General features: G+C 36.6%; 4 protein-coding genes across 12 annotated transcripts; 2 read left to right on the forward strand and 2 right to left on the reverse strand.

Moving 5' to 3' along the window:
- The first annotated feature begins 211 nt into the window (after positions 1-211).
- LOC6652416 (potassium channel subfamily K member 16) lies at positions 212-9,530 on the forward strand. 4 transcript variants are annotated; one of them, XM_023181118.2, is made up of 7 exons: positions 212-317; positions 7,358-7,780; positions 7,847-8,198; positions 8,271-8,482; positions 8,887-9,013; positions 9,074-9,175; positions 9,235-9,530. In XM_023181118.2, the coding sequence occupies exons 2-7, from the start codon at positions 7,479-7,481 to the stop codon at positions 9,304-9,306; spliced, it is 1,167 nt and encodes a 388-aa protein (XP_023036886.1). In that variant the 5' UTR covers positions 212-317; positions 7,358-7,478; the 3' UTR covers positions 9,307-9,530. The 4 variants fall into 4 exon arrangements, with proteins under 4 accessions (XP_023036886.1, XP_002074600.1, XP_023036884.1 ...); XM_002074564.4 differs by lacking the exon at positions 212-317 and adding an exon at positions 325-516; XM_023181116.2 differs by lacking the exon at positions 212-317 and adding an exon at positions 544-703.
- On the reverse strand, positions 9,318-10,989 carry LOC6652415. The gene is made up of 2 exons (XM_002074563.4): positions 10,729-10,989; positions 9,318-10,670 (listed from the first exon to the last, which is right to left on the reverse strand). The coding sequence occupies exon 2, from the start codon at positions 10,602-10,604 to the stop codon at positions 9,492-9,494; it is 1,113 nt and encodes a 370-aa protein (XP_002074599.1). The 5' UTR covers positions 10,605-10,670; positions 10,729-10,989; the 3' UTR covers positions 9,318-9,491.
- A 49-nt stretch (positions 10,990-11,038) lies between these two features.
- On the forward strand, positions 11,039-16,226 carry LOC6652414 (calcium permeable stress-gated cation channel 1). Of its 2 annotated transcripts, none has more exons than XM_047009886.1 (3): positions 11,039-11,133; positions 13,534-14,490; positions 14,551-16,226. In XM_047009886.1, exons 2-3 carry the CDS (start codon positions 13,594-13,596, stop codon positions 15,919-15,921), a joined length of 2,268 nt encoding a protein of 755 aa, XP_046865842.1. In that variant the 5' UTR covers positions 11,039-11,133; positions 13,534-13,593; the 3' UTR covers positions 15,922-16,226. The 2 variants fall into 2 exon arrangements, with proteins under 2 accessions (XP_046865842.1, XP_002074598.1); XM_002074562.4 differs by lacking the exon at positions 11,039-11,133 and adding an exon at positions 12,674-12,807.
- Positions 16,150-21,761, reverse strand: LOC6652413 (cullin-4A). 5 transcript variants are annotated; one of them, XR_006953918.1, is made up of 11 exons: positions 21,524-21,761; positions 20,846-21,336; positions 20,525-20,769; positions 20,004-20,464; positions 19,653-19,839; positions 19,395-19,587; positions 19,207-19,343; positions 18,486-19,154; positions 17,144-17,296; positions 16,597-16,843; positions 16,150-16,535 (listed from the first exon to the last, which is right to left on the reverse strand). XR_006953918.1 is itself a non-coding variant. In XM_002074561.4 (10 exons), exons 2-10 carry the CDS (start codon positions 21,168-21,170, stop codon positions 16,748-16,750), a joined length of 2,466 nt encoding a protein of 821 aa, XP_002074597.1. In that variant the 5' UTR covers positions 21,171-21,367; positions 21,524-21,761; the 3' UTR covers positions 16,554-16,747. The 5 variants fall into 5 exon arrangements, 1 of the variants encoding a protein (XP_002074597.1); XR_002724409.2 differs by having other exon boundaries at positions 20,846-21,340; XR_002724407.2 differs by having other exon boundaries at positions 20,846-21,367.
- Between the last annotated feature and the right edge of the window lie 976 nt (positions 21,762-22,737).

The following is a 22,737-nucleotide window of genomic DNA, read 5'->3' on the forward strand; positions in this document are numbered from 1 at the left end:
CAAAATTTAAGGTACGTGTACATCATCTCAGTATAATGACCAACATAACGTTATAGAATAACACATCAAAACTTTCCACTAACATTAAATAAAAATCGTATACAATTTTTTGCCGCCACTGTATGTAGGTATGTACATATGTACATATGTATAAACATTCGTGGATAGTGGTACCAGCCAAATGAGTGTCAGTTCAGTTCTTTGGCGAGCATTAGAAAGAACGCATCGTACGGATACGGCGAATCGATGGTTTAAAAAAGGCAAAGAGAAGAGATTCGAAAAAACTAGCATCGTCGGAATTTAAAGTGAAAAACAAAGTAATTGTGTGTGTTTAAAAATATAACAGAACAATATGTTGTGTCTCTACCTTTCTTCTCTGGTGCTTATGTTGGGCAGGTGCAAGGCAGAGACAACAGAACAACAAACCATTTGACAAGTTTCAATTAACATATAAGCAAGTTGAATTTTCTAATTAAATAATACTCGCCGATATACAAACAGACGAAATATCTCAAGGTAATCAAAATAAATGAAACGAACTGAAAACGTAACAGAAGCAGTGTCTCAATGACGTAGTACGGCATTAACGACGCCATCATTGATATCTGGCAAGGAACAAGAATAATACGGAACCATAGCTAACGCAACTGTAGCAAAGGCGTCAGCAATCTTTACACATATCGATCATCCATAATAAACACAAGTTTGTATTTTTTACGTTTGTACACGTTGTTACTAATTGGGTATATCCATTTGGTTTCAAAGCTTGTAACCTATAAAGGCCAAATTTTCAGCATGTGAAAAAAAAGCAAAGTATTGCACAACAACAGCAAACACAATTTTCTTGATCTGATAAAAAAGCCAACTGGGTATTAAACGCATTAAGACATTTCCTTGTTTCTTTAATTCCTTACCAATCAACTTTTGAAAATAAATGTCCATTTCGCTACTTTCAAAATAAGAGTTTATAGAAAATACTTAATCATATTAAGAAATAATTATAATAATTAAGAAATATTTTATTAAAATAAAAAATAAACAATTTTAAAAATTACATTTAGAAGATGTATTCGTCCAGGTTCCGAACTTCTTTCGACGAAGTTCAACAGATTCATCTTGGGTATCCCGTTGAAATGAAAAACCAGAGGGCCGGGGCTAACTTCGACCGCGTCAAAGTTTGAATACCCTTGCAACTTTTATGGTAACTCTTTCCTTACCTATAGCCATCAAAGTGAAAAAACGTTCAAGCTAAAAATGTTAATGTTTGCGAAAGAACGGCCTACAACTAAGATATTGATCAAAGTCACTGTTTTCCACCGATCGTTCCTATGGGAGCTATATGATATAGTCACCCGATCTTTATCAAATTGGGCACAGTCATTAACAGATATATTAAACTAACAAATGTTTAATTTGAAAGCAATCGCGTTAAAAGTAACGAAGTTATTCACCAAAGTCACCGTTTTCGAAAGATCGTTCCTATGGGAGCTATATGATATAGTCACCCGATCTGGATCAAATTTGGCACAGTCGTTTATATGTGTAATTAACTCACCAATATTAAATTTCATGACAATAGCTCAAAAAATAACGAAGTTGTTAAGAAAAGTCACTGTTCGTGACTTTGCCATTTGTATGGGAGCTATATGATATAGTGGTCCGATCCGGCTGAATCCGAGATATACAACGCCTGCAGTATATACAAGCCTACATGCAAAATTTCAGCTCTGTAGCTCTTTCGGTCTAGGAGGAGTTTGCGTTGATCCAGACGGACGGACAGACGGACGGACGGACATGGCTATTTGAACTCGTCTCGTCGTGCTGATCAAGAATATATATACTTTATATGGTCGGAAATGCTTCCTTCTATGCGTTGCACACTTCTGACCAAAATTAATATACCCTTTTTGCAAGGGTATAATAAAATTAACGTTAAAACTTCACAAACTATGAAGAAAAGAATATTTCGACACTTAGTTACACTTTAGCAATGTTTGACGGGGTTCACATAAATACCTTGAAGTTTGGTAGGTGACACAAATTCACCTAATACGTGGTCGGTGTTTTCATACCCTTGCAGAGGGTATTATAAAATTGGTCAGGCCAATAAAGTATATATATTCTTGATCAGCATGAGAAGCTGAGTCGATATAGCCATGTCCGTCTGTCCGTCCGTACGTCAGTGCGTATGCGTTTTACTCAGCCATCTTAAGAGCTATCGTGATGAAATTTTTTGTTGGGGCTTTTTATTACTCGGGTAAGATAAAGTATGAAAATCATCAGGATCGGGCTACTATGTCATATAGTTCTAGAAGAAACATTTTTCGAGAAATTGGAGTATCCCCATGAAATTTACCAATATGATAGTATTTGATAAAAAACCTCAGATCCCAAAATTTGAATCTGACCGGATAAATAGAACACAAGTTACAGTCAATATAAATCGGCTCAAGCGCTGCCTACTACGTTATCATCAAATCAACAGAGCACACGCATACACACACAGACGCAACGCTACATGAACTGTATGTGTATGCGTGCCGTGCTTTGCTTAGGGAATGATGGAAGAAGAAGAAAAAATTGTAGTGAAAAGATGAATAAAGATTTGTTTGTGTATTGATGAGTTGCAGGGAAAAAAATTTCAAAAGGAAAAATATTGTTGCCAAGCACTGCAAGGGTATATAAACTTCGTCATAGCCGAAGTTAGCTTCTTTGATATTACAAATACAGTATATGTAAATATTTTTGTAAATACGAATATACATACATATGTACATACTTGTATTTTCTTTTTGCGAGGGTGGTCCCATAAGTACTTACAAATAGCCTAACCGACCGATGGTGGCAGTAGTTCAATGAAGTACGTTTCACCGTCGACCATCGACATGGGTCCACTGGTACACCTTTGACCTTTACACGACAAGCCTAAGAAGGTTACTTGTCGGACAATATCTGGAATCATTTCCGAATACTTTGAAGGTCTCGACAAAACATAAATATGCGTATGAACGTATTTTACTACGCAGTCCATAAGGGCAGAATTGGCCGTTGGCTTGTTGCGGCGCTAGAGTGCGAGTGTGTTTGTAGAGTGAGCGAGATAGCATATGTATGAGGCATGTTAAAACAATTTGATAGACATACATACATACATTTGGTTTTCGAAATTTTAAATATTTATTTCACCTGGTGTATGGTATACCCAAGTCGGCGAGTCGACTTACTTAGTGCATTTTTTAGAAATACCTTATATCAGTTACGGTCTGTGGTTAAAAGGCATTGGAGACGCTGGTATATACAGCACATTTCAGATTTTAAGCCAGGTTACTAAAAACCTCACTTCAAACATTGTTTCACGTGGTACAAGATAAAGGTTTAAATAGCAACTTTGTAATTCGAATCGAGCCTTAGTTGGCAGTATCAGCTCGAAACTTTGGCGTATTTGCATCCGTCAAACATATCAGCCGGATCGGATCACTATATTAAATAGCTCCCATATAAATGGCAAAGTCACAAACAGTGACTTTTCTCAAAAATTTCGTTATTTTCTAAAATATTGTCGTGAAGTTTAATATTGGTGAGTTTATTACATCTATAAACTGTGCTAAATTTGATCAAGATCGGGGGACAATATTAAATAGCTCCCATATGTACAATACGTGGTAAACAGTGACTTTGATCAATATCTTCGTTCCGTACGCCTCCATTGCTTAAATAAACCGATTGCATGCCGCAATTTATCGACTATCGTAATCAAATTCGAAAAATTATTATTTATTTGTGCATAATATAGTTGAGATGAGTTGTCTAAGTGGCCCAGTCATTTAGTCAACTGAACAACGAGGATCCGGGTTCGAATCCCAGGCTAGTGTATGGATGTAGTTTTCGTCTAACAATAAGCCGAAAGCCTTAGTTGCCAGTGCTTGTAAAATATAGTTAGGTTGATAGTTTATAACTATATCCTATATTTTAATAACAATAATAATAATACCGAAGTCGGCTAGGCGACTTACTTACTTCATTTTACATGGGTTGTCGATTCCTGAGTTTTACATCTATTAATCTGTAAAAAATTTTCATACTATTTAATTGCATTTTGCAACAGTTTGCTGCGTCTTATAAGTACTTTCACATGCGAGTCAACGTGTTTCTTGGATCAAGAATACTCATAATCATTAAATTGACAGTGGGGTATTTCTTATTTCCTGTTGCAGACGTGTCGATTGCTTTTTATATTGCATTTGTGTATTTTCAGTTTGTGGTCGAATTTTCCATCAGTTATTCTTATACATTAAATAGTTTGTTGTTGTTTTCAGTTTATTTATTTTATTAAAACTATTTTGTATTATACATACACAAATTTAATTTAATTTATGAAATCACCTAAAATGTTAAGGCCCCAAGGCTGAGCAAACCACAAATTAGACAAATGACTACGCCTGTTCAATGTGGAAGTTTATAAAAATAATTGCAAAATATATTTCACACCCACTAAATAAAATGTTGAGTAAAAACTAAACAAAACACAAACAACAATCATTTGGCAGCCGACACCAACATCACCACCACCACCAGCACCAACCACACAAAGAACAACTGCGGTATAAACAACCACATCCCAAAAAACGCATCGTTAGGAACTCTCCAATTTCACGCCCTCATTTCTTTTTTTGATTCTTGAACAAGTGTCGTCCCCGTATGCCACGCGAGAATAACGAAATGCCACACATAGAGATCACACACAATCCAAATCCAGACGAAGCTATGTATAGGCCACATGCCAAAATTGCACGCCAATAATTCAAATTCATCTGGTGACGTATGTATGTATTTATTTGATGGACTTAAATATATTCGTACAAAAACAACAATAATAATAGCTGTCACATCAAGAGTATTATAAATAAATAATAATTATTTTCAGAATAATTCACAGACGGACGGACAGACGTACATGGCTATATCAACTCAGCTTCTCATGCTGATCAAGAATATATATACTTTATGGGGTCGGAAACGTCTCCTTCTGTGCGTTACAAACATCTGACCAATTTTATAATACCCTCTGCAAGGGTATAAAAATCGGTGGATTAGTAGGTTATTAAAAGAACACAAGCAGTTCTATGTTTAAAAGAAAAAAAATAATTACATATATATGTACGTACATGTATGTATGTTCTATTGGTGAATAGGGATTCCAGGGAGAAGGAAAATAACCCTATCTTCATTCGTTAAATTCAAAATATTAACTGATTTTATTTCCAAAAGTGTTGTGTATATACATAAATGAACTCCTAGACTCTAGGAGGCGACAATTGTTCTTCCTTACTATACTTATTCTAATGACCCACGTTTTCGGGGGTTTATATTTCATGCTCAGCGTTGGTTATTTAATACCGCGACGTTGTTATAATCTTAAGTGTTTTCCACATGTGGATGCATGTTTTGTTTGGTATTAAGCAATAATTGTCATATAAATCTTTATGTCTTATTTTTGTTTTTATGTTTTTGTTGCGATTTGTATATTTCTTTGGTGCATCTGATTTGGTGAAGCCATTTCAGATGAACACGATGTTTAATCTTAAACAGCAGGGATCAGCAAAAAGCGAGACAAAGCAAGTTGTCGACATACAAAATGAAAATTCATCAATATTTGCCAAAAGGGGTATTCTTAGTTGGGAGGGTGTTTTTTCAACCCTTTTTATACCTTTGCAAAAATTTATTATTTTTTGGTCAGAAGTGTGCAACGCATAGAAGGAATCATTCCGAGTATATATATTTTTGATCAGCACGACAAGACGAGTTCACATAGCCATGTCCGTCCGTCTTAATTAACGCAATCTTCTCCTAGACCGTTAGAGCTACAGAGCTGAAATTTTGTATGTAGGCTTGTATATACTGCAGGGGTTGTATATCTCGGATTCAGCCGGATCGGATCACTATATCATATAGCTTCCATACAAACGGCAAAGTCACGAACAGTGACTTTTCTCAATAACTTCGTTACTTTTAACGCGATCAAGATCGGGTAACTATATCATATAGCGCCCATAGGAACAATCGGTGGAAAACAGTGACTTTGTTCAAAAACTTCGTTATTTCCTATGCATGTAATGATGAATTGGGTTTCAGAAAACAAATTTTGAACATGTAAAATTATTATTGCCAAGGACTGCAAGGGTATATAAACTTCGGCATAGCCGATGTTAGCTTCTTTGATATTTTTCGATAATATACTTGTTTATTAGAAGATGCTGGATATTTTTATACCATACACCCATAGGGTGAAATGGTATATTAAAGTCGCCAAAATGTATGTAACAGGCAGAAGGAAGCATCTCCGACCCCACAAAGTATATATATTCTTGATCAGGATCAAGAACCGAGTCGATCTAGCCATGTCCGTCTGTCCGTCCGTCCGTCCGTATGAACACCTAGATTTCGGAGACTATAAGAGCTAGAGCCACCAAATTTGGTATGCAGTCTCGTGTAATATGTACGCTTATCGAGTTTGTTTCAAATTTTTGCCACGCCCCCTTCCGCCCCCAGAATTTACATAAAACTGTTTTTCTTAAAAAGTATAGCAGATAGAAACATCAAATTTGGTTTATATACTCGTTTAGTTAGCGCGCAGAAAATAATTGTTCCAACTTTTTGCCACGCCCCCTTCCGCCCCCGGAATTTACATAACTCTGATTTTCTTAAAAACTATGAAAGCTACCGACATTAAATTTGGTACGTAAGTTAGCCTAATAGACGCGCAGATATTGACTATTTAAAAATTTTGCCAAAAATTTTGCAATTTTGCCATTTTTCCGCCCCCGAAAATTAAACAAAACTGATTTTCTCGAAAACTAACAAAGCTAAACTCACCAAATTTAGTATGTATATTGGCTTAGTATGCGCGCAGAATACATATATTTTAATATGTTGCCACGCCCACTTCCGCCTCCATAATTTAGAAAAAAACGATTAGCTCTTGCAATTTTTTGACCATCGCGATCAAATTTGGCAGACTAATAAATCTTATCTTATTTCTATCAAACTACCAAATTTGATTGAAATCGGACTAGAAACATACAAAATATACGTATGAATGTATTTTGCTACGCGATCCATAAGGGCAGAATTGGCCGTTGGCTAGTGGCGGCGCTAGAGTGCTTGTGTGTTTGTAGATTGAGCGAGATAGCAAATGGTATGAGGCATGTTAAAACAATTTAGTAGGCATACATTTGGTTTCCGAAATTCTAAATATTTGTTTCACCTGGTGTATGGTATACCCAAGTCGGCGAGACGACTTACTTACTTCATTTTTTAATGCATGTTAAGATTGATTTGACAAAGTTTTGGGTTCTTACAGGTGACGGCAATGAAAAGTGGGAGACCAAAGCATGTCCACACGAACAACACTCCAACACCCAGCGAAAACAAAAAGGCGAAAACGATAGTTGTGGAGTTTGAAGTGTAGGCTAATCAGAGAAATGTCCTCAAGGCGTAGCTCTGTACGTCGAAGTCGCAAGGAGAAGCCAGCATTTGATCGATTTAAAAGTCACTGTCGTCACTTTACTGCGTTTATGTTTAGCAATGTGGGCATTATACTGTTAGTGACATTCTATACAATTGGTGGTGCCTTCATATTCCAGGGCATTGAAATATTTGAGTACGAAAAACTCAAATTGAACTCAACGCAGAACGTGAATTTTAGTGCCGATTGCTTGACGCGGATCTGGCAATTAACATCGGAAAACATTAGTTTCTATGATCATCAAGCTTATAGAAAAAGGTGAGAATATTTAATAAGAAGATAATACGAAAGTGTTATAATCATTAATAAAAATGTTGATCAAAGAGTCAACGACGTTTTGCTAGAATACCAAAAGCAAATTGTCGACAAACAACTTAATGGATCGCATGTGGAGCAATGGAGTTTTTCCGGAGCCTTCCTGTACTCATTGACTGTCATTACGACCATAGGTTATGGCAACATAACGCCTCGATCCGAATGGGGGAAACTGGTAACGATTTTATATGCCATTATTGGAATGCCTTTGTTTTTGCTATATTTGTCCAATATTGGAGATGTATTGGCCAAGTCATTCAAATGGATTTACTCCAAGGTTTGCCTATGTCGCATATGCCCAGGCGTGGCTAAGCGCCGAATTCTACGTGAGCGGAGTAAAATGCGAAGATTAGCGAAAGCGGTAAGCTGAAAATAACAGAATAATCTTCTCATCAGATCAGCTAGTCATGGTCTACTTTTATAAAACTTTTAGATGTATGACATGGAAAATGTGCGCAGTAGCTATTCTACATCTACTAGCTCTACGACCAACAGTAGCAGCGATAATACAAAAAATTCGTTGCAAACGTCAAGTGTTGTGGATATGCCGTTTAGTGAATCTGATTCGGATATTGAACGCGAGATTCGTGGCAACACGGATGAGATTACTGTACCAGTGACGGTCTGTATATTTGTGATGGTCAGGTGGGTAAAAAAAGCACCATTCCAATGTTTATATCATGCACCCATAGGGTGTAATGGTATATTACAGTTGTCAAAATGTCTGTAACAGGCAAATGGCACTCCTTCCGACCATTTAAAAAATATATATTCTTTATCAGCATCAACAGCTGAGAGAATCTACATAGAGATATAATATAGCCATGATGTGAAGTGATCACTTGATCATATTTCAAATTTTTGACCCCTTTCACAGATTTAATAAAAGTACATTAATAGCTATAGACATTTATTTTAGTATCTGTATATCCACTTAATACGCGCGGAGAGGCTGTTTATTTAAATAAAACAGATTTCCGAGTCGGCAAGACGACTTTCTTAATTTTTCAAAAACATCACTAAACATAATTTTTGGCTAAACTTCTCAGTTATATTTTATGGGGAGCTCTACTGTTTGGCCGCTGGGAAGAATGGAACTATTTAGATGGTAGCTATTTTTGTTTCATCTCGTTAAGCAGCATCGGTTTTGGAGACTTAGTACCCGGAGATAAAGTGGTAGGAGTATATTGTTAAGGATACAAACAAGTTTAATTATCGATTGCATTCTTTCAATAGATTACAGCTGATAAAGACAAAGTTGAAGTAAGCTTCATTCTGTGCGCTGTTTACTTACTACTGGGTATGGCTCTCATAGCTATGTGTTTTAATTTAATGCAGGTAAAGTTTTTTTTATTTAATAACCATACCATATTGTTTCTAATTTTTCAATTTTTTAGGAAGAAGTTGTGCATAATATACGCGCTATTAAGCGAGGATTTAAAGCCTGTTTCCGTTGCTATAGTTCATAGATTCGTTTAGATATTTTGTATCGTATCAATTCGTTTTTTATTTTTAAGATAAGTTTGTAATTAGACTTACACATACAGTGGCGAAAGAATGTTTGTTCTTGGTTTACATAGAGCAACCACCAACAACCACCTTATTTATTTCTACATTAATCATAGAGCAAGCAAAAAACTAATTAAGAACCCAATTATTCAATATACACCCTTGTGGGCTTCGAGTAAGTTTTTTTCAGCCGCTTGTGCTTGGATATCATTGTCTTTACTTCGCGATCGATATCTAGCGGTTTGGTCGAAGCTAGTTGCGCATAATTGCGCAACGTAGTTGCTATCTTGTCAACGCACGCCAATTGGAACTGATCATTCAGTGCTCTGGATACATGTTTATGACTGGGCATGGTAATCAAATCAAAAGCAGTCGTTTTAAGTGCTTCAAATTGTTTCCTGGTCTTGGCCGTTACTTGATTGTGCATAATTCTCTTTTTGGTTATGAACGAGGACAGTTTATTAATACTGAGTGTGTCCAAGGATTTTGGGTTGTCCACGATTAATTTGCGATGCCGAATCTCCAGCTTCATGGGCGCTTGGGGTCCATTTGTTGTGGAGACCTTTGACGAGATAATTTTTTTCTTTTGGAGTGGCGAACAAATGATGGTTGACTTGCTCATCGTATTTGATTTACGACGAGAATATGTGCGCACGTGGCGCAAAACGCTACTAATTCTTGGCTCAATAGCGACACTGTACGATGATCTAGCCGGTGTAGACATTATTGACCCTGGATCCAAATCTTTTTGCCTATAGGAAAATTTATGAGGCAACTCTACATCACAGCTGGAAAATATTTCTTCTGGATTGTGTTGGAATATATTCAGATCTTCTGGAATAGAAAAATCGGATTCGGCTGGCTTGCAGCGTAATAGATCAGGTGTCATTATCTCAGCAGGCGGAGGTGATATATTTTCTTTGCCTCCTTTTGTTTGGCTTTGCATTGAGAACCCACTAGGTGTGCTTTGGGCTATTGGAGTGCACGTCAGTTGTTGAATGCCTGGACTACCTGCCGTCTTTCCGCCCGACTCAATAAAAGCACCTTTGAACGGGAACGGTCTAGGTTTTTTAGATTCGACGCAGCATTGTCTATTTGGAATGATATTCTGAAAACTGATTCGCCCTCGGACAATCTGCGGCATAAACAGCTCCATCTCGTAGTCCTCGCAACTAACTAGTACCACATTCTTGCCAGAAATCATCTGAATATTAAAGCTCAATACGTCTTGAGGACTCTTGCTGGAAACATGCGTCATCGTTGTTATATTATATTTATTCCGCAGGGATTTGACGTTTTTGTTTTTAATATTAATGTCTTCATACTGGGGATATAAGAAGAAAAATATACATACATACATATATTATGTGGCTGTTACTTACAAAAAATCTAAATGAGTTTAGTCGAGTTTAGGCGATATATTCGCATATCGAGATATGGTATATTAACTGTAAAACCTTCAACTTCTATCCCAACAGAAAAATATTTTTTTTTGTACATACAACATTTTAAAGAAGTCTATTTTAGAGATTGTTTCAAAAATTAAAAAATATTATCGATATATTTCCAACGCTAGCGATGAGCATGCCGGCATTTTGCACTAAAAAAGTGTTGCATTGAATGAGCATCGAATAAAAGTGGGAAAATAACTCCGAAGTGAGGATCCGGTGGTGAAAGCGATGGGTGATAATGTCACTGGTAGGGAGGGTGCATATACCAATCGAGGGGTAATCCGTTCCTTAGAATCTGACTTACCGACGTGGCCAAAGGGACTTTGATTCCGGCAGGTACATACATACATACATACGTAGTAAAGTTTCGCAACCCTAGTATGTATGTAATATTAATTTATTTTAAAGTGCATTAATTTTTATACCTTTTATACATTTCTTTATTTTCAATAACTTAATTAAAAATATATACATATGTAGTATAAAATGTTAGATGTTAAGCCTGCCTCTATTACGTGCAACTACATATGTATATAAAAAACGACATCTAGTACACATCACCATGAGCTCGAACAAGAAATATTTACATAACATCTATGTATGTAGGTACTAAAAAAAAAAAGAAAAAAAAAACAAACGCTTTGGCATCTGGGAGCTTTGTGTGCTCTAAAAAAAGAACTCTCCGATGTGTCAACCAATGTATTTTGAACATGTATTGCAGTGATAAAATTGTATTTTTTTATTTGAGCACTTTTAACAACTTTTTTTTTATTATCTATCTTTTGTGGTAAGCTTTTACACAGTAAAATGTTTACCAAAAAATGTTTCTCACATTACAATCACTAAAAAAAAAGTCGGGATTATAATGCAACCCGCAAATTTTTATAAAGTATCGTTTTTTCTTTGCCCGCTTTTTTAAGTTTCGTTCGACCCGAAGAAAAAGGTTTAGTTTACATTGTACAAAAAATCAGCAGAGATCAAGAGAAGTTAAAAAGTTGGGAGCAAATATACATACATACATATGTACATAGTTTTCAAACATGGTACATACATACATGTATGTGCGAAATACTACCGTTCTAAGTGCTAAGTTCAGTGCAGTTGGCAGGCTGAACTGCATTGTCAAAAAACCATTTTTGATTTTTTATGTTTAAATTGAATTATTGTTACATTGTATTTGGTGCAATTTGTAACTGCTTTAGATTTAAGTGTAATGAAAAATTCTAAATATATTTGATTTTATGGTAAATATTTACTATAGTTACTCGGGTCCAAAACGCGCTTAAACTACATAAATTTGGTATCAAACGAAAGAGAAAAATTCCACGAGCACGACCTCAGGTGCGCCTTGGCGATTTATTATGTAGTTTTTGTGCAATTAACAAAAGAAAAATCATGTTTTTAGCGGGACTATAGCTAAAAGTAGCTTTTTCCGGCTAAAAGAAGCTGTCAAATTTTGAGATAGCGTTGCCAGATGCCAAATATCGGATACTCGAATCGCGCGCTTTTTGAAACTTTTGTTCGCACTATTCTCAACAATCGAAAATATTGTTGAGTTTACATTATTTCTTGATTTTAGAGAACAAATGTAGTTCAGAATACAATATTTGGCTGCCAGAGCAGCTGAATATTTCTTCATTTTATAATTTAGAATAAAATATTTAGCTGCCAGGGCGGTCAAACAACGCGGCAAATAAAAAATAGCATTTGCCAACACTGAAATCTAGCTTTAGCAGAATTTTTCACTTTTCAACACTTAAGTCTCGAGTAGCTTAAGTAAATATTTACCCAAATTTCTCTCCCTGTTTTGATAAGTAGAGCTGGCTATATCAATTATTTTTTATCGATAGCCCAGAAAAAGACAAAAAAAGGGATATTTAATTAATTTATGTTATTATCGATAGGTGTTACAGCAAAAAAAAGAAAAGAAACAGTTTATTAAGTGCAATCTGTTTATTTATGTTTAGCGAGTCAAACGTTGAAGGATATAAGCAATTAAGTCCGGTCAAGGTAACCTGTAGTACTAAAAAGTTTTTAAGCTTTAAAAATTTTCTAGAAAAAATAAACACACACACACAAAGTTGTTAAACTATGATAAAAGAATTAAAAAACAAAGAAAACATTTACAATGTCAGTAATAATTCCATTTGTGTTAACACATTTATATGTACTTCTGTGTTAGACGCCTAATAAAACATTATAATCCCCCACTTACGCCCAGATGATTCATAATTTTAGGACTAAAAGAAAGGGACGATGGGGAAAAACGTCTGCCCGCATCTACAGTGCAGCATTTTTCGTATTGATAAGTTAACGTAAACCTGTGACTGTTATTGATTCAGCTTCAATTCAAATCAATTATATTTAAGGAATTTTGTATAGCCTGATAAAACCAGATAGTGTTTTCTCTGCTTACCGCACAACGGCCTACTTATTGTTAGATATTTCTCTGACATGAACATGACCTCACACACACTTTCCAGCTTTCTCCGTATTGCGCTTCAATCTTTGTAGAGTAAAGATTGACTAGTTGGTTTATTGGAATCTGTCAGATATAATCTAATCTATTATAATGATTTAAGCTAAAATTATGATTTATTGAAACTTGTATGTCAAATACCAAAATGAAAGCAAAAGAAAAACGTTATTCTTATCATCTTTTACAGTAGGATTTGTCTTTGTAATATGAATGGTTGATTAAAATTGCGCTTGATTGTTTCTTGTTTCTTTTCATAGACCCAAGACGGCTGTAAATCTATATTTTTCTCATCAATTTGACTGTAAAACTATCTCAAAATGTCAGATAGCAACAATAATTCCTACTGTTTGGTTGCATCCAATCGCACTTCGTTCTTTACAAGTGCCTATAATGGCATCCCAGAGACGTTAATACTGAACACCATATTTTGGATACTGCTAATACTTCTTTTTACCATGTTGAGGCATCAAGCAGGGGACTTTGGCCGCTTAGCTCTGGTTAATAACAATGGCAATAAGAAGCGGTGGACCGAGATATTTTATTCGAGGGCAACAAGTATGGTGGAACAGCAACCCACAACCTCCAGCGGTCATCCAACACCAAGGCCAAGTGCCACCTCGCCAGATTCAACGCCACTTTCCCCTGTACAGCTCGAGCAAGGAATCTTTGGTTGGATCAAAATAACATTCAAGCTACGAAAGGAAACCATTTTGCTTCACACTGGCCCTGATGCTGTGCACTACTTGTCCTTCCAGCAACATCTAATGGGTGTAATGGCTCTCGTGACTCTAGTTTCTTTGACTATTATATTACCAGTAAATTTTTTAAATGGTCCCAAAAACGCGTATGATGTTAATGCTTTTGGAAGAACTACAATGGCCAATCTATCACCAGAATCACCATGGCTGTGGGTACATACAATAGTTACCATATTATATATTCCACTTGTTGTGCTAATTATGAGACGCGCATCTGGTCGCAACGCCTTCAAAAAGGCAGCCACTCGCACCATTATGATATCAAACATCGCTTCCAGTGATCGTAATAAAACTGTGGTGAGAAATTATATGCAGGAACTTTTTCCTGATATCACCATTGAAAGTGTGAGCATAGCCTATAACATATCGCGGCTCTATGTAAAGAATGCTGAATACGAAAGGGTGCACGAAGCGCGTCTTTATTGCGAGCATCATCGAGATCGCGATACTCTGGTGGTATGTATAAAAAATTAAAAGTTGGAAATTTTAAGACTTATCTCCATTTATTTTTCGCAGGCCAAAACAGAAATGTGCAGCTGTAAGAAAGAGAATGCATTCGAGTATTATCAACGGGAGGAACGAAAATTGTCCGGGGATGTGGCTCGTTTACGTGCCTCAACCATGAACGAGCCTTTGGATATTGCTTTTCTCACTGTGTCAACTGTGCAGGAGGCTCAAAACATAGTCACTCACTTTAGTCCTGGGACATACAGACAATGGCATATGATGTTTGCTCCTTCACCAGATGACATTTTCTGGGAAAATTTAAATGTGAACAAGAGTCATTGGTATTTGAAATTCATCTGTGTAAATGTGGTACTTTTTATAGTTCTCTTTTTTCTTACTACCCCGGCCATGGTGGTGAATTTGTTAAACAGTCGACCCTGGTTAAAGGACACCGAAGGCAAAATCTCTCCATTAGTTTCCGAATTCTTGCCAACACTCATGTTGTGGACCTTATCCGCCTTGATGCCTGTGATCGTTGCCATTTCAGACAAGTGGATGGGTCACTATACAAGGTCGAAACAAAATTACTCTATTATGACCAAATGTTTCAGTTACCTACTTTTAATGATACTGGTACTGCCTTCGTTGGGCCTAACCTCAGCTCAGGCTCTGCTGGAATGGAGCTTCACGAATGAGACTGGACGGTGGCAGTGTATCTTTTTGCCAGAACGCGGCTCTTTCTATGTCAATTACATAATAACGGCAGCTTTCATTGGTACATCATTAGAATTGTTGCGTTTCCCCGAATTGATTGTCTACATTTGGTCACTCCTGAAGGCAAATTCCAAAGCCGAAACACCATTCATTAGGAAATCTATACTTATTGAGTTCCCATTTGGAATCCATTATGCCTGGACCACTCTAGTATTCACCATTGCTATTGTTTATAGCATATTTTGTCCTCTTATTATGCCCTTTGCTATGGTCTACATTTGTCTCAAGCATTTTGTGGATCGTCACAACTTATATTTTGCCTACGGGCCCTCAAATATGATCTCGCGCAAAGGTGGCAAGATCCATTCCACGGCAGTTACCATGACCAAATTCTCGGTAGTAATTCTTGTTCTGGTTATGGCTATGATTTGTTACTTCCGTGGAGAAGGTGGAATGGCCCGTTTTATATTGCTTATAATAACTCTGGCCATTACTTTAACGCTGTTCACGTTTATGTCACCTATTAAAAGATGTGCAGCCACGCGTCGTCCTAGCATTGTGGAAATTGCTGGGCCAGCTCCAGCCTATGTGCCTGATGTTCTCAAAGACCACACGATACGTACCAATAACGCTCGAACATCGGCCGCTGGGTTTAATGGCTATGGATCGGACAGTGTGTCCGATTATGACAGCTCTCAGTACAGCGTTAACAGCGTTGAAGCGTAAGCAAAAAAAGTATTTAATCTTCTAATAAGCAATCGAGAGGTACCTACATTTATTTTTGATATAAGAATATTTTAAGACGCTGAAAAATTTTAAAAGCAAAAGATGAGAAATTGTGATACAGAGTTTAAACCCATCCCTAGCTTCAACCTAAAACTTGTTGCCTGCTAATCAACATATTGTAACGTTTACATGTTTTAAGTTTCAATTTCGAGATATTTGTATATACAATTAACATATTTGTATCTATTATTTATTAGTTGTAAATAATTATATTGTAATAAATCTAACTTTCATTGCTATCTTCAGTACTTTGCTTAATGCTCCTATAAAAATTAAAGAAATTGTGCAAAACGGGCAACCGACAATGTGTACGTCGGGGTTCAATTGTAATTAACTTTGATTCTGATTAAAATGCTACTATATAGTTAATACAAATCGCTGTATTTTATTCCAAGATTTGGATAAAGAATGAACCTTCAATATTCAACTGTTCTCTTCTATTCTTTGTTAATTAAAAAAGTGCCTTAAGAAAACAAGTAATGAAGAGTCATCGGCAGTAAATGCGAATAAGCGAATTGAGTACAAGTACTCGAGGTCAAGTTCTCCGTATTTCTCTGTGGGTAGCAAGGAAATTAATTGAACTCTTAATTTATTGAATGATATAAAGTAACTTACAATAATGAAATCAACCGTAGCAACTAGGACTACAACATCAGTATTATACTATTCATATTTCATTCATCTGACACATACACGCAACCATACCAGTTCGTTGGACTCGGTTTTGCATTTTTGTAGGATAATAATCGAAGCTACAATTTTGGACTTAGGCCACATAGTTGTATTGATTTTGATTATCCTTATCCCGCTCCATGTAGTCCCGATCGATAAGAGACTCGATTCGTTTCTTTAAATCAGCAGGCTGCAGGGTTAAAACAAGATTAAGTGAGATTACATAAGTGACATTATAAAAGCAGTTTTCTTGCCATGAAGGTATTTTCGAATGTGTGTGTGATGTAAATAAAAAGATTATCGGCCATATTTCTTATGACAAATAATAACCCATTGGCAGTGCTGAATTCATTCACTATTGGATAAATTTGTGGACATTAAGCCAGGTTATTACTTAATGAAAATGGGCTACTAACTACAAAATCGGATCCGGGTCTTCCTTAATGCTGTTGGTATTGTTAGTAATATTGAGGTATAGTTTGTTTCTTACCTTGACGGGAAAAGTTAGCTGATTAAATAGCTCTGTGATAAGCAGGTTGTGGCTTAGCGTCTTACGCATTTTCATGATCCGCACAATGGCCGCATCGATTTGATATTGCCGATCCTGGAAAACGCGTTCCTCAGTGGCCTTTTGCTCCTCGTTCTAAAGTGTAACGTTGAAATTAGTAAGAGTTAGTTTGTTTTCCAAAAATATGGCGATAATTGGTTCGAGCTAAATTTAGTGAAAATGAAGTCACATGCGCAAAGTGAGTACCCCCACAAAATATTTATATGCCCTTGTAAAAAAAAAATGTTTTTTAAGTACGCCCCCTACAGGAAGGGATGCAGGCGAAGGGGAGCAAAATTTTTCATAAATCAGTGCAGAATTTGGTAAAGCTAATTGCCAGTGGATTATAGCCAATAAATTGTGATCGAAATGTTATATAAACCAGAGGGCCGGGGCTATCTTCGACCGCGTCAAAGTTTGTATACCTTTGCAAGTTTCCTTATCTATAGCCATCAAATTAGAAAAACGTTTTAGCTAAAAAGTCTAATATTTGCGAAAGAACGCCTAGAATCTTACTAGGAAATAACGAAGATATTGATCAAAGTCACTGTTTTCCACCGATCGTTCCTATGGGAGCTATATGATATAGTCACCCGATTTTTATCAAATTTGGCACAGTCATTAATAAATAAATTAAACTAACAAATTTTAATTGGAAAGCTATCGCGTCGAAAGTAACGAAGTTATTGACAAAAGTCACTGTTTTCGACCGATCGTTCCTATGGGAGCTATATGATATAGTCACCCGATCTTGATCAAATTTGGCATAGTCGTTTATATGTGTAATAAACTCACCAATATTAAATTTCACCAGAATAGCTGAGAAAATAAAGAAGTTATTGAGAAAAGTCACTGTTCGTGACTTTGCCATTTATATGGGAGCTATGTGATATAGTGATCCGATCCGGCTGAATCCGAGATATACAACCCCTGTATACACAAGCCTACATGCAAAATTTCAGCTTTGTAGCTATTACGGTCTAGAAGGAGTTTGCGCTGATCCAGACGGACGGACAGACGGGCGGACGGACATGGCTGTATGAACTCGTCTAGTCGTGCTGATCAAGAATATATATACTTTATATGGTCGGAGATGCTTCCTTATATGCGTTGCACATTTCTGACCAAAATTAATATCCCTTTTTGCAAGGGTATAAAAATATATCTGACGATGGCGATTCGTATGTTTTTAGAGTTGAACTTGACAAACATGTATCCATTCGTGGTCGCTACTATAGATATTATACACACATATATAATCCATTAATTTGAAATAGAAACGCACCGTCTCCTTCATTTGAATTTGATTAATTTTGATGCGAAACAGTTTGTTTGTGAACTCGTTGTTAAAATCAAACTGATCCCCATCTTCAATATCCCGACCCTTGGGCGTTTTTGTTATAACCCGAGCCCGTCCGCAGGCCAAGGACTGTAATGTTCGTCTTAGTTCACCATCCTCAATGCTGGTAGCGGCCAAAATCTCCTCATATCCAAGGGTAGGCTTATCATTAAACAAAAGCAGAACCAATGCCTGAAACAGGGATACCATTAACTCCTTGGGGCCCGCATCAAACTGGGCCCTTAGCATACAGTTGCCAAGTGTGGGCTGCCACTGCAATTTTCTGCCGCTGTGCTTCTCCAAATAAAACTTATTGAATATCTGCTGCGGGTTAATGAATTGAGGCGGCATGGTCACCTCTGTGGGTGGATATGTGGGCCAATTACCCATGGTCAATATGCTAACGCACAAATCAAGATTATGGACGTCTCGATTATTGCTTAGAGCATGGCCACGAAAAGCTGTGTTAATATCTCTACTCAGTTCCATATCCTTGAACATGCCTTCCAATTTAGAGGTAAATCCACCGCCACACTCTTGTTTTAGTTTTGATAGCATACTTTTCTCCGAATCAACAGATGCCGATTTGCCGACAAGCAAACGCTTTGCCAAATCCTGGAAAGAAGTTATTGATTAACGCAAAGCTTACAATTTTCTTTCGCCTTACTTTTTTATAAAATGCTTCAAAGACATCTTTCCCGTGAATGAAACGGAACAAAACCATAATTTTGTCTAGCGTTTTTTCCAATTCCTCATCGGTGGTACCCTTATTGCCTGAACGTAGTTTCATGTCCACATATTTAGCTGAAGCATAACAATAAATTAAAGATTTGTTATACTATTTTTTCGGCATACCTATAAGTTCGGCCGGTTTATTAGCCCGCTGATTAATAAAGAACTCGAATGCTTCCCTCAGAGAATTCGTAAACTTTTCATTATGGTCAAAACAATTGCGGACAATGATATCCATTTTATCCTTAAAATCAAGAAGATCTTGCACCATACTTTTGTCCTTCTCGGGATCAATAACAATAGTGCGGCCCTTTTTCTGCAATTATTATAAATAAGATAGCATCAAGGTTCATGTAAAGTATAATATAAAGCAAAACTTACCTTAATGTAGCCATTAAAGTTTCCGCAAAGTTCGGAAGTTCCATTTTTTACCCTGCTAAGCAGGCCATACAGCAAGGTTAAATCATTCAGTCGATTGTCTTCTAGCAGTGAATCCAAGCCCTTTTGCAGTATTGTGGTCAAATGTTCGGCCAAAAGCTCCTTTTCCACATTGTATATTAAAGGATGCCTATAGAGTCCGAAAATACAAAAATATGTACAAAGATAAAGTGGACTGCAGTGCATGCAGAGGCTAATAATAATTTCACACGTATGGTGTTATAGAACTTATTTTACACTGCTTAATATGATATAAATTGAATAAAAGCAGGGCATTTTATTTGTTTCACCCACTTTGTGCTTGAGTCCAGATAATGGAGTAGCCGTTCATTTTCCTCAGATAAACGTTTATTAACATGTTGCAAATATTCGGGCACCTCCAATTCTTGCATTTTGCGTTGACTTTCAGCCTTGTACAGTTGATTGGTTGCATCCAAAAACTTTTCCTCGAAGGACAATGTGTAAATCTGTAGATCGCATAACATACGAACCAAACTTTTCAGGAGACCGCGATCCACAGTGGAACCTTGCCGCTCTTTCTCGATAAGAGCGAGCAGTCCGTCGACAGTTCGCTTCTGGACAACACTATTCTGAGCAAAATGAATGCGAAAAAGGTCGAGCCCCATATCCCAGATCGAGTGTATTGCTGAGTTTTGCAAGACATAGGTGCGATCCATGTATAAAAATATGCTACGTATCATGATCATTTGCTGGCAGAATGAGAGCCACCAGTTATTTATTTTCTCCAGAAGTACCTAAAGATGTCAACGTATTATACAGAAAATGTATACATACATTTAACGAAAGTCACTTACCAATTTGTCCATGCTCCCGCCAGTGAGTTCTTTTAGTTTGATGTTCCGTTTGACGTGCTGTTCAGTTAGCTCCTTCAGTTTGGCATACAATTGGGCATCCATTTTATGACTACACATATTTACGACGGCTTGATAGAGCTCTTCCAGAGAATATTTAATAGGTTTCGATAGTTGAATGGCGATGACAGCTTCCTCCAGTTTCACGTAAGTTTCTTCGGAATAGTTATCGGGCAGTATAGGCTTAGCTAAAATTAAAAAATTACGATTGGGACATTTTTAAAGTTTAGTAATAATGGGAAACATCTCGGTTTATGAACTTACCCTTGAAATTCTTAATCACAATCTTCTTGACGTCGCCCGGCTTGCTGTTATGAATAGCTCCCATGCGATTCAAGAGATTTGAGGTAGTTGAAGACGATCGTATTTCATTGCCATGCAACTTGGAGAAATTTGGCAAGCGCTCGCCGTTAGTCGATGCGGAGGAATTCATATTTTGTGCGGCAAATGCACTTCGTCCCAAACTTAAAGGGGAGGTAGCAGTGGAAACGTTTTCGTTTTCGGCCTTTTTCAGACAAGCTGCAATGTTTTCACTGTTTTCATGCAGCTCTGTAGTGTCCACGGGCTTATACTTCTTGGCAGCACTCATATCAGCGCTAGGCAATGCAGATAGTCCGCTGGGCAACTCGCCGCAACGGCAACGCTGGCAATCGCAAAGACGGGGGTTGCTTTACAACGCCAGAGCCCTTATCCTTGGCGTCCACCCCGCTGAATGTGTTTATAGGCCTGGCAAGCTCCACAAGAAAGTAGAATCTCTTCCTTGGGTTAATATATGTAGTTATTTTTCTGCATAAATAATCATTTTGTTCTGTTACTAACCGTGACAGCGATAGCGAGCACTGGCACAAACACATATACTTAAATAGTGACAAATAGCTAAATTCAATGGCTACTTTGGATCCAGCAGTTTTTGTTATTCGAATACATTTGTTTAAGACTCACCGGTACCCAAAGTCCTTTCCCGACCGAATGGATATCCAATGGAAATTTCGTAAATGAAAGCAAATGGCATCAAATCTGCAGACCGAGCTATCGCACTCAAAACTATCGACTAAGCTCACACACTATCGATAATGTCACAGTTTCGTGTCCGAAAACGACAAACATATTGCGCATTATTTTTCGTAGTTCGCTTTAAATTTTCTTTATTTTAATAAAATTAAACACATTTCCTAATCAAATTGAGTTCTATACTTTGATAGTGCTGACATTAATGATGTCGATATTTCTGCCATCAATGTGAGGCTACATCTATCGGCAAATTCTTTCCTTTTTAATCGGCGAATTCAATTCGGAGCGACGGCCGTTAATTGAGTAAAAAAATAAACCATTTTTACAAATTAAAATTAAATTGGACTTCTTCGGATACATTAATTCACTTTTTTGGATAAACTCTAATCTGTATAAACTCACATTACATAGTAGGACTAAAATGGAATTTTTAAGTTTTGTATTTCAGCAATGGGTACGGTTTTTGGCCAAAATTAAAAAAATTGAATATAATATACTTTTGGGCTTAATTTTTTTGTTTGAAAATATTTTTAAAATTTTTTTATAAAATATTTTACAAATTTGTTACAAAATATTTTTAAAATTTGTTATGAATTAATATAAATATTGTCTATGGGTTCTTAAATCTCAAATTCAGTTCAAACATAAAATCTATTCATTTTAAAAACAATCCTGTCAAAAATGGATTTTTCATTTAAATTTCTTTTCTTTTATTACAATTCATACAGTCATCCGGGACAAATTTAGGGCAAAAGTGGATATGATCATTAACACAGGCCGACATTTTTGAGGTCATAAAAAAGTGTTTTTAGTTTAATAGGTGTCCTTTAGTAATTGGTGATGGTCAAGACCGTATTTTTACTTAGTTTTTGTCCATCTCGTCAGGTGTACGAAAAAAATGTTAATGAAAGTAAGCGCATTTGCAATATGTATTTCATTTAATAATATAAACATAATATTATACTAAAAATTAAGTAAGTAAAGCGTCTTGGCGACTTCGGTATACCATGCACCAAAGGAAAAAATATTTTAAATTTCCTAGATGTACCCCTGCGAAATTTAACTTTGGTCAAAAGTGTGCAACGTATAGAAGGAAGTGTCTTCGACCATATAAGCTAGGATTAAAATATGACTGACCAAAGCAC

This window comes from Drosophila willistoni (genome assembly GCF_018902025.1).
Source record: "Drosophila willistoni isolate 14030-0811.24 chromosome 2L unlocalized genomic scaffold, UCI_dwil_1.1 Seg168, whole genome shotgun sequence".
NCBI classification, from domain to species: Eukaryota; Metazoa; Arthropoda; class Insecta; order Diptera; family Drosophilidae; genus Drosophila; species Drosophila willistoni.